The sequence below is a fragment of the Pelmatolapia mariae genome, linkage group LG10_11 (genome assembly GCF_036321145.2).
Source record: "Pelmatolapia mariae isolate MD_Pm_ZW linkage group LG10_11, Pm_UMD_F_2, whole genome shotgun sequence".
NCBI lineage: Eukaryota > Metazoa > Chordata > Actinopteri > Cichliformes > Cichlidae > Pelmatolapia > Pelmatolapia mariae.
In genome coordinates, this window is record NC_086236.1 from 74,978,906 (window position 1) to 74,990,045 (window position 11,140).

Below are 11,140 nucleotides of genomic sequence, written 5' to 3' on the forward strand. Positions count from 1 at the left end.
CTGAATTTAAGCTGCTCTCACAGGCACTAGGACCCTGCGAACACTCTGCACTTCCTCCTGCTTTAAATAGCTTCAGCATCTGATTGGTGGATTTTTAATGAAGCAGGCTGAAGCTGATCTGCCACCTCACCTGTGTGCAAGGAGCAGGTGAGCGTGGCCAATCAGGTGGCGGCTCTGCGGTGAAATGCAGACAAACCTGTCAAGCAGAGAGAGAGAGAGCGAGCGAGCCCCATAGAGTCAGAGTGGGAACTCCCTCTGAGCGAGGGAAAGGAGAGGAAAGAGGACACCACACTCAGACATCCAGCGGGTCCTACACACTGGTCAGAGCACGCCGTGACATCAGAGTGACATCATGAGCTCCCCCACTGAGCACACAGATGGACACGGTGAGGACAGGTAAATATTTACAGCTCAAACGCTGTGTGAGAGTGTGTGTATTTGTGCGTGTGTGCGCGTGTATTTCCTGCTCAGTAAAAAGAGGAAGTTCAATTCAAACTGCTTCTGCTGCTGACGCTCATTCTTCCTGACGGTCAGTGAAGGGGTCTCTGTGATATGTTCACTGCCTGATGATCTGGGCTGTTTTGATCAGCAGGAAGTGATGTCAGTTGACTTCCTGCTTGCTATGGGGTCTCCCGGTCCAGGTCCTGAGCTTCATCGCTGATCTCTTCCTTGCTGATGACTTCACTGATTAGTCTGCAGTTTCTGATTGGCTCCTGGTCGGGTCCTGATTGGGTTCTGGTCCTCGGACAGGAAGCTGACGCCTTTTCCTGGATCTGAGTTCAGAGTCAAAGACCAGAGGAGGCCTCTGATCCTCCCGAATCCCTGAAAACACTCGGAAAACCAGGCGCAGCTGTTCTCTGAGCTCCTGACTCAGTCCGTGAAGCTCTGCAGGTGAGGCGTCCGGTCACGCCTGCGTGTCATGCGCTAGTTTGTGTCACACGTTGAGTTTTTGCGATTTCCCATCATGCTCCTGCAAACAGCTGATCTGTGGAGCAGGTGCTGAGTGAACATCACCAAATAAACTGCCAGTAATCTGAACCGTGTTTGATCTGACGAAGAAACGGACTGAACTGAGCTTCACGCCTCGCACTCTGCACCTGCAGCTTCACTTACGCAGGTGAGGCCGTTGTAACGCACACAGAGCCGAGGAGAATATTTAACGTTCACAACACGTAGTTTACTAACGCGCGCCGAAACAAAGCATCTTATGTTCCTGGCCTAACCTTACTGCCCACGGAGGTGCGTCTGATAACACACCTGAGGACTGCACCTTAACAACACACCTGAGGACTGCGCTCACACCATTTTGGCTTTTTTCTTTAGAAAATCTGGCTGTAAATCAACAGCCTGAGCCAAGAGTGCCATCTGCTGGGACGAGCTCAGAATCAAAGGTGATGATGTAATAATGATTGGCTCCACCCCATGCAGTTCACCTGCAGTATCTGCACGCACCACCAGGGGGCAGCCGCCAACACTTTACGAATCTTTAAGGCTGGAGACGAATAATTGAGCAGATTATACGATCTGCAAACATCACAGTCTTCATCCTCTTAAACTCCTCCTCCTCCTTCTCACATGTTCTCACCTGAGGAGCTCTCTGATTGGCTGAGATCCTTTGTGAAGAGTTTTAATCTTTACCAGGATTTCATCTGAACTTTCAGGGCAAATCCATTCACAGCTGTTCCTCACCAGGAGTGACTCCGAGAAAGCTTTACAGACTCCTTCATCTCTCCTCTTTGTTTTTGTGGAGACTCATCAGAGTTCTGATATTTTTCCGAGCTGACCCTGAAGGTACCGCAGTGAAAACACTCCTCACCTGCAGAGGACCACCCACTGCACACACCTGTTCAGTTACTGTAGCTGGAGATCAGGTGTGTCAGCTTCACAGCAAACAGAGGAACAATGAAGCCCCTCCCTTGTTCACCTGTTCAGGTGTGTGTGAGATTGTCGGAGCAGTCAGACGGGTTTGATCTGATTTTAATCACCAGGAGGCTTAACTGCCTACAGGTCAGATCTGTGATTGGACGGAAACCCTGGAGCTATAAATAGTTTACAAACCTCCAAACGAACGTCACAGGTGGTCAGACAAACGTGTGTGTGTGTGTGAGTGAGTGAGTCATGAATGTCAAACTTATTTAATGATCTTTATTTAACTTTAAATAACAGAACCACAAAAAACCCCCAAAAATGTCAAAATACCTGCAGAAGAACAATCAGCCAATCAGAGAAGAGAATCTGAATTGGGTCCCAGTTTCGGTTTTTCTTTGCTCTTCCAGGTCTGCTCCAGGGCCCTCAAGCCCCGCCAACATCCAGGACATGGAGCTGAGGGAGGAGTGGCAGGATGATGGCTTCCCCAGGTCAGAGGTCACCTGTAACCTGACACACAGATACACAGGAGATGCTAACAGAGGCTAATAAAGATGAATAGATCCTTATGGAGGATGTTAATTTGTGCTAACAGAGCCTAACAGTAATAAACGATAACAGAGGCTAATAGTAACATATGGTAAGAGGCGAATGTAGCTTAATAAAGGCTAATGCTAACATGTGCCAACAGAAGCTAATAGCTGTGAATAAATGCAAACTAAAGCTAATGTGTGTGAGGAATATCTTCTCACAGAGCAATGCCGATGTTGCTAACACCTCTTTGTTTCACATGTTTACCTGGTTTTACCTGGCTGGCGTTGCTGGACTTGCTGCTTCAGACCACTTCCAGAGGATGACACAGAAAGTCCAGCAGGAGAATCAGGTGAAAACCAATTTTTGTAAGCTAAAGTTAAAGCTACGAGTCTGTTGTGGCCAGTGCTATCCTCTACACTGTTGCATGCTGGGGGAGCAGATTGAGGGTTGCTGATGCTAACAGACTCAATGAACTGATCTGCAAGGCCAGCAATGTTGTGGGGATGTAGCTGGACTCTCTTAAGGTTGTGATGGAGAGGATAAAGACAGTGTTGGATAATTCCTCCCACCCACACCATGACATGCTGCCTAGCCACAGGAGCACGTTCAGTCATCAAATCAATGAGAACAATCTTCCAAAAATCAATCAGTGTTCACTCTGTCCTCTGTTCTTTAGCTCCGGTCACCAGCCTTACTCTATCGGGTGGAGGCGGAGCTAAGAAGCGTCTGGTGGCACCGTCTCTGAGTCTCACTCTGAACCGCCGTGACTCGAACGATCGGAACAGCTTCTCCGCAGCCGCGCTGTCAGGGACGCCAGATGACACACCGTCGCTTGACATCAACCTGGAAGCTCTGGAGACGCCATCGGACAGCGAGACAGGAACACTGCCGGACAGCATGCACGACCTCGAGTGGGACGGTGAGACGTGCACGCAGATGGGAAGTGAGAGAAAAGATGTAACTGAGAGAAAAGCAGCTGACCTCTGACCTCTGTCTCACAGACGACCTTCCTCGGATGGGCAGAGGTGGAGCTGTGGGTGTTGCCAGAAGTCCGGTGGAGCAGTCTGAAGGTCTGATGGAGCTGGATCAGGTGGACAGCAGAGGGCGGCGCTGGAGGCGGTTCTGCATCTCAGGACACGAATGTCATGTCAACATGAGCGTCCTGGAGCCGTACCTGCAGGTCCTGTCGCATGGAGGTCAGAGGTCACACACCCACCAAACTACCTGTAATACACACACCTGAAAAACACCTGTAACACAAATAAGATGATACACTGATATTACACCTGCAGGACGTCAAGCGCCACACACACTCACCTGTAACACACCTGCAGGTGCCATGGAGCTAACACTGTGTTGTATTTGAAGTTGCACCGTGACAGCTCTGCCTGTGGTTGGTTGACAGGCTACTTTGGAGACGGGATGAACGCCATCATCCTCTTCACTTCCTGTTACTTGCCGGAGAACACAGTGGAAAACTACGAGTATGTCATGGAAAACCTGTTCAGGTGAGTTTGGGCCCAGAAATTGTGGTCAGATGCTAGCAGGTGTGAGCCACACCTCCTTTATCACCTGTCTTCCCCTGCAGGTACATTGTGGGGACGCTGGACCTGATGGTCTCAGAGAACTACCTGCTAGTCTACCTGTGCGCCATGGCTCCCAGAAACAAGCTGCCCTCCATCAAATGGCTTCACCAGTGCTACACGTCCATCGACAGGAGGTACAGCATCCCCTCTCAGCACCGCCCTGAGGGGTGGAGCTTCTTTACTTCCTGTTCCTTCAGGAACTGTGACCCCGTAGACGAGTAGAGCTTCTCATAACTGCTCACGGTGTCTGCTCCGACCTGTGGACCATACGGCGAGATGATCTTTCAGTTCAACTACGTGCAATTTTGCTTTATTTATATAGCATGAACAGTCGCCTCGGGGCGCTTTATGTTGTACAAAGAAAGCCTAACAATCATGTGACCCCCTATGAGAAGGCACTTTGGCGACAGGAAGTAACCTCCAGCAGAAGCAGGCTCAGGGGCGGCCATCAGCCGCGACCGGTGTGGGTGAGAGGAGGAAGACGGGATATTCTGAATGTGAGACGAGCTAAGGTGAAAACAAGGCACGTTACGCTAACCATAGGCAAGAGCGCCAACGGAGAGCTCCGCCCCCATCACAGCCACAACAAAAATGACCCCTCTATTCATCCATTTGCAGTGTCAGGGTCACGACCTGATTTTCACACGCTCCGTGACGCGGCTTCGATTTAGTCGCTTTGTATGATGCGTTCCATCTGAAGTTGGAAATGCCGAGATCCTATTTGGAGCATCCACTTGAGTCAGACTTCCTGTTTGGAAACAACCAACCCACCAACTCTGCAATCCAAGATGGCAGCAGTAGTGGTTCAACACCCCCCGCCTCTCGCCATGTCACCTTCTGCTAATAAAGGCTAATAGCTGGCTGTGGCTCAACGGCAGCAGGTGATGGTGCTGACGTCGGGTCAGACTCCGTCATGACGTCTTTAATCTGATCGATCACGCTCGCTGTGTAAGAGATGCTCTGATTGGACCGCTGCTCTGTGTGGTCATGACGTAATCATCCGTTGTCTTTGCTGTTGCGTTGTGACCAGTTTCGACGCGGGAGATGATGTCGGGGATTCAGCCATGTTTGCAGCTCTTTGGAGGTCATCTTCTTCCTCCTCCTCATCACAGCTGTGCACGCTGACATCGCTTACAACCACAGCAGCACCGTGCAGCTCTTTAACTCGTCTGTCATATGTAACAGTGTCACCGCGACCAGCTGACGGTCACGGTGGCCTTTGAAGTGTGTTTAGCGAATGGGGCCATGGGGGTTCACTGTCCTCATGTCTCTGCAGGCTGAAGAAGGACCTGAAGGGGCTGCTGGTCGTCCATCCCGCCTGGTACATCAAAGCTCTCATCACGCTGGTCAAACCTTTTATCAGGTCAGCGCACGCACACACACACACACACACACACACACACACACACTGTACATTTGTTTTTTCTGGACCCTGGTTGGCTGCAGTGCATTCCTACCACCAGAAGGTGGCAGTGAAGTACCAAGAAGCTGAAATCTAGCAGGGCCTCTGTCAGTAAACCTCTGTATGGAGTCAAAGTGCAGCTCACTGGATAAATCACAGTATGAACGTTCACGGGGCAGAATCTAATGAGTCTTTACTTGGGATGGGGGAAAGAAATTAGACTAACAGACTAGTCTAAAAGTAAGAAATGTTCAGAAGTTTAGTTCAATGTCATGGAAAATGTCAAAAACTAAGAACAAAGGCATTTTAAACTATTTACCACATTCATGATCAGAGGTGGCAAAAGTCCAGACATTCAGTGTTTAAGTAGAGAAGTCAAAGTCAGAGTTATTGTCAAAACCACATGTACAGATCATACACAGGAATTTGAAACTGCAGGGCTCCCACAGTCGTCAGTGTTACACTAAACAACATAAAAGTCTTATACACACAACAGTGTCCAACACAGTCTGAGTGTTTGTGGGAAAGTGGGAGTGGGGGAGTCAGTGAAGGGTGATGGTTCAGAGTTTTGTATTTGGGGCGGGTCGACAGAGCAGGGAGAGAGTTCAGCATCCTGACAGCCTGATGGATGAAGCTGTCTTCTGGCCCGGAGGCTCTTCAGTCTCCTTCCTGATGGACGGATGGGTGGAGTCACTTGTGATGCAGAGGGCTTTTTGGGTGAGGTGGGTGCAGTAGATGTCCTGGAGTGAAGGCAGAGAAGCACCCACGATCCTTTCTCTGCTCTCGCTCTCCTCAGTTTGAGGAGGAAGTAGAGTCACTGTTGGGCTTTACGGATCACGATGCTGTGTTCTTTGACCACATCAATATGAAGTACATATACTAGTGTTAAAAAATACTGCAGTAAAAGTTCAAGTATGGATTTAAACTTAAGTGAAAACGTACAGGCTCTGACAGTTACTCAGAGTAAGAAAGTAAAGAGCAGCTCCTTGAAGGACGTTTTTACTGAACCTCCTGTTATATTAATGTAATAATAAAGTAATAATAGACGGAGATGAGCAGGTTTTCCCAACGACGATGCGCCATGTGGTGGCAGATGTCTGCATAACATTTAAGACCCAATAATTTACTGGCATTAGATTAAACGGCTGTCATGTCTGGCACCGACGATTAGCGCATCGCTAATCTTCGTAATTCTTTCAATCTTGAAGAATTCTTCCAAGAGTCTGTGGAGCACGCTGGTGAAACCAGAACCTCACAGAACTGTTAGCACCGCCTGATGGAAACATCTGTCAGCACAAGGCGCCGTCTCAGTGTCTTAAAGAGTGTTTGATGTTATGCAGATGTTGGATGTTGCAGCAGAAACACCTTCTTCTAAAGCTCAGACCTGAGCTTTAGAACAGGACCCCAAGTCTTCCCCCTCGGTTAGAGCGGCCTCCTGTGGTGGATCTGGTCATTACACAGATAAATCTCAGTGATAACTCTTACAGGTTAAACTATCCCAGGTCCTGATGTGTTGTGTTAGCTTGATGTAGTTGGTCTGTCTCACCTGTCACCTTTGACCCTGTTCTCCACAGCGATAAGTTCAGCAGGAAGATCCGCTTCATTCAGAGTCTGCAGCAGCTGTCCGAGCTCATCCCCACAGACCGGCTGCAGATCCCCGACGCCATCCGCCAGTAAGGCCCTCTGACTCCAGTCTGACTCTGACTCCGCTCTGACTCCAGTCTGACTCTGACTCCAGTCTGACTCTGACTCCGCTCTGACTCCAGTCTGACTCTGACTCCAGTCTGACTCCGCTCTGACTCCGCTCTGACTCCAGTCTGACTCCGCTCTGACTCCAGTCTGACTCCGCTCTGACTCCGCTCTGACTCCAGTCTGACTCCGCTCTGACTCCGCTCTGACTCCAGTCTGACTCTGACTCCAGTCTGACTCCGCTCTGACTCCAGTCTGACTCCAGTCTGACTCCGCTCTGACTCCAGTCTGACTCCGCTCTGACTCCAGTCTGACTCCGACTCCAGTCTGACTCCGCTCTGACTCCAGTCTGACTCCGCTCTGACTCCAGTCTGACTCCGCTCTGACTCCAGTCTGACTCTGCTCTGACTCCAGTCTGACTCTGACTCCAGTCTGACTCCGCTCTGGCTCCAGTCTGACTCCAGTCTGACTCCGCTCTGACTCCGCTCTGACTCCAGTCTGACTCCGCTCTGACTCCAGTCTGACTCCGCTCTGACTCCGCTCTGACTCCAGTCTGACTCTGACTCTAGTCTGACTCCGCTCTGACTCCAGTCTGACTCTGACTCCAGTCTGACTCCGCTCTGACTCCGCTCTGACTCCGCTCTGACTCCAGTCTGACTCTGACTCCAGTCTGACTCCAGTCTGACTCCAGTCTGACTCCGCTCTGACTCCAGTCTGACTCTGACTCCAGTCTGACTCCAGTCTGACTCCAGTCTGACTCCGCTCTGACTCCAGTCTGACTCCAGTCTGACTCCAGTCTGACTCCAGTCTGACTCCGCTCTGACTCCAGTCTGACTCCGCTCTGACTCCAGTCTGACTCCGCTCTGACTCCAGTCTGACTCCGCTCTGACTCCGCTCTGACTCCGCTCTGACTCCGCTCTGACTCCAGTCTGACTCCAGTCTGACTCCGCTCTGACTCCAGTCTGACTCCGCTCTGACTCCAGTTTGACTCCAGTCTGACTCCGCTCTGACTCCAGTCTGACTCCGCTCTGACTCCAGTCTGACTCCACTCTGACTCCAGTCTGACTCCAGTCTGACTCTGACTCCAGTCTGACTCCGCTCTGACTCCAGTCTGACTCCGCTCTGACTCCAGTCTGACTCCGCTCTGACTCCGCTCTGACTCCAGTCTGACTCCGCTCTGACTCCAGTCTGACTCCGCTCTGACTCCAGTCTGACTCCGCTCTGACTCCGCTCTCACTCCAGTCTGACTCCGCTCTGACTCCAGTCTGACTCCGCTCTGACTCCAGTCTGACTCCAGTCTGACTCCGCTCTGACTCCAGTCTGACTCCGCTCTGACTCCAGTCTGACTCTGACTCCAGTCTGACTCCGCTCTGACTCCAGTCTGACTCCGCTCTGACTCCAGTCTGACTCCGCTCTGACTCCGCTCTGACTCCAGTCTGACTCCAGTCTGACTCCGACTCCAGTCTGACTCCGCTCTGACTCCAGTCTGACTCCGCTCTGACTCCAGTCTGACTCCGCTCTGACTCCAGTCTGACTCCAGTCTGACTCCGACTCCAGTCTGACTCCGCTCTGACTCCAGTCTGACTCCGCTCTGACTCCAGTCTGACTCCGCTCTGACTCCAGTCTGACTCTGCTCTGACTCCAGTCTGACTCCGTTCTGACTCTGACTCCACTCCTGCTCGGACTCCATTGTAACTCTAATCTGGCTCTAATATAACTTTGATGATCGATTGAACACAGATTAAATACAACATGCAAGAAAATGCTTATAACACCTAACAAAAAGGCTAACAGTGGCAGCTGAGTTAGCTGCTACTTCTGTATGTTTTAGACCTAACCCATACTGACCTTTGACCGCTATTCACCTTAACAGCTGGTGATAACAGCCTTTTCTTATTCCTTCTGTTTGACTAACTCCTATTTTACTGAGTCATACTTCCTGTATCATTTCCAAATTAAAAGCCCTCCGTCAGTTTGCATTGAGGCTTTTATTGTGAAACGATTGCAGAAATGTCACGTGATCTGTGACGTGAGGACGAGAAGATGAAGACGCTCACAGAGAGGTTAAGGCCTGCTGATGTTGGCGCGGTTCATGAATCCACTTCCTGTCTCTCTGCAGGTTTGATGAGAAGCTGAACAGATGACCCTCTCACACGTCACACCGGAGGGACCCAGGAGGCCGCAGGGTCAGGAAGCCTGCTGACCTTTGACCTGTGGCGTGTACATATGAGCAGACTGCTGTATGTCTGTGTGCTGGTGGCGTTCGGACTCAGAGAGGACGAACATGCTAACGGGAACTCTGCTGCTTCTTTCCTCTAAACTTGAACAAATGCTAACTTACTGTTTATTTATTGGCGTATTTAAGACGGCGGTCAGAGCGAGACACCCGGCACATCGCGCCGTCACGTTTCTGTCTGAGCCTCAGATCTATGGACGTGTGGGGGGTAGGGCTAATCGGGCTCTGTAATCCAGGTGATTGAATCTGTTTTGGTTTTCATGTCCAGGTGAAACACGTGAGCGGAGCTTCACTGCGGAAAGTTGGTGATTGGTTGCTGACAGTGTTTCACTTCCTGTAATAAAGCATGGATCAAACAGCCTGACGCATCCTGTTTGTTTCGTGAGGTCGCGTCTACCTGAAAACGCGTGACGCTGCCTCATGGTTTGCGGCCTCACCGCTGTTTCAGGGTCAGCAGCGGGCTCTTAGGCGTGACGAGGTAATGTTGACAGCTGTGGACAGGACGATTATTTAGTTTTTCTTTTTAGTTTTGAGTTCACAGAATTATTCATTTTCCTCACAGTGTAAACGCGAGTGCTTACTGGCTGAAATGACTGTCAGGTGACCTGTATTCTTCTTTCTGAATGGCCTGCAGGGAACAGCTCGATCCAAACATCGACAGTATCGACACCAATGTGAGTTCAGCCCACTGAACTGTGTCAGAGCGCCCTGCTGTGACTGTGATTTACTTCTTTTCTCTCACACGTCCAAACCCTTCCGTGGTCACTCTCACGTCTGTTTTTTACAGCCTGTGCTCGTCTCCAAGTGCTCTATGTTCAGCTCTCCAAAACGCACAATTTCAAAATAAAAGCTCAAAGGTGTTGTGTTAAATCATTATTGTGAAAAGTAAAAATCACAGTGGCACACTGATGCGTTCATAAAGGTGTCAGTATTGGAAATACTATGACATTAGGAGTGTCCAAGTTCATGGGCTGCATCCTCCTGAGGCCGCATTTGTTGGCCGATTACATCACATTGATGCGATGAAGGCTGTCGAAATTCAAAAGCTGCTCCAAATGCATTCCCCTTTTCCCAGATTTGAAGGATGGGTTGGGTGTATCCTTCGTGGCCCATATTATCCCAGAATTCATAGCGCGGCCCAGCCAATTCCAGTTTCCAACAATGGCAGCAGCTACTTTTAATATTACTCTTATTACTCTTTCTGTCACAAAATAAACTTTTAACATATTTTCAGGCGAGAATGTAGCTGCGTAAACTTCAAATATCTGCTCGGTTTATCAAGATATCACATATTTGCAAAAGTGCTCTGACGTTTTGGGAGACGTCTGTTACCCACCAGCTCGATAGCTAGCCGGGGCGATAACAGTGAACTCCCCGCACATCGTTTTCAACCCCGCCGTGGTCTTTGGCTACTCAGGTTAAACGTGATATATAAGTCACTTAGATAACTTATAAATGTTATTGTTTGGCTTTTTTCAGTGTTTGATTTGTTTGTGAATAAATCGGTTTGGCTGAGATTAAAGTTATAGTTCTCACACAGCTGAATAAACATCAAACAGAAAACTGATTAAACAGAAGCGTGAGATGGTCGAGAGTTTACTTCAGTGTCCTGTTATGTAAGCAGTGTGGGCTGTTTCACCTGCACCAGAACTCAACTATTTGCATACAGTGGCTTGCAAAAGTATTCGGCCCCCTTGAACTTTCCCACATTTTGTCACATTACAGCCACAAACATGAATCAATTTGATTGGAATTCCACGTGAAAGACCAATACAAAGTGGTGTACACGTGAGAAGTGGAACGAAAATCATACATGATTCCAAACAT

General features: G+C 49.6%; 1 protein-coding gene across 1 annotated transcript; it reads left to right on the forward strand.

Annotated features, from left to right (window-relative positions):
- Positions 1 to 120: 120 nt before the first annotated feature.
- bnipl (BCL2 interacting protein like) lies at positions 121 to 9,576 on the forward strand. Its single transcript, XM_063487869.1, has 10 exons — positions 121 to 396; positions 2,277 to 2,357; positions 2,706 to 2,749; positions 3,077 to 3,319; positions 3,402 to 3,596; positions 3,806 to 3,908; positions 3,989 to 4,120; positions 5,263 to 5,349; positions 6,963 to 7,061; positions 9,197 to 9,576. The coding sequence occupies exons 1-10, from the start codon at positions 353 to 355 to the stop codon at positions 9,219 to 9,221; spliced, it is 1,053 nt and encodes a 350-aa protein (XP_063343939.1). The 5' UTR covers positions 121 to 352; the 3' UTR covers positions 9,222 to 9,576.
- Positions 9,577 to 11,140: the final 1,564 nt, after the last annotated feature.

Bases quoted from the DNA above. Each gene is read 5' to 3' on its own strand.
- bnipl (XM_063487869.1), top strand. From the start codon at position 353: ATGAGCTCCCCCACTGAGCACACAGATGGACACGGTGAGGACAG. The intron at 4,121-5,262 runs GTACAGCATCCC...ATGTCTCTGCAG, and splicing joins TACACGTCCATCGACAGGAG to GCTGAAGAAGGACCTGAAGG. The intron at 7,062-9,196 runs GTAAGGCCCTCT...GTCTCTCTGCAG, and splicing joins ATCCCCGACGCCATCCGCCA to GTTTGATGAGAAGCTGAACA.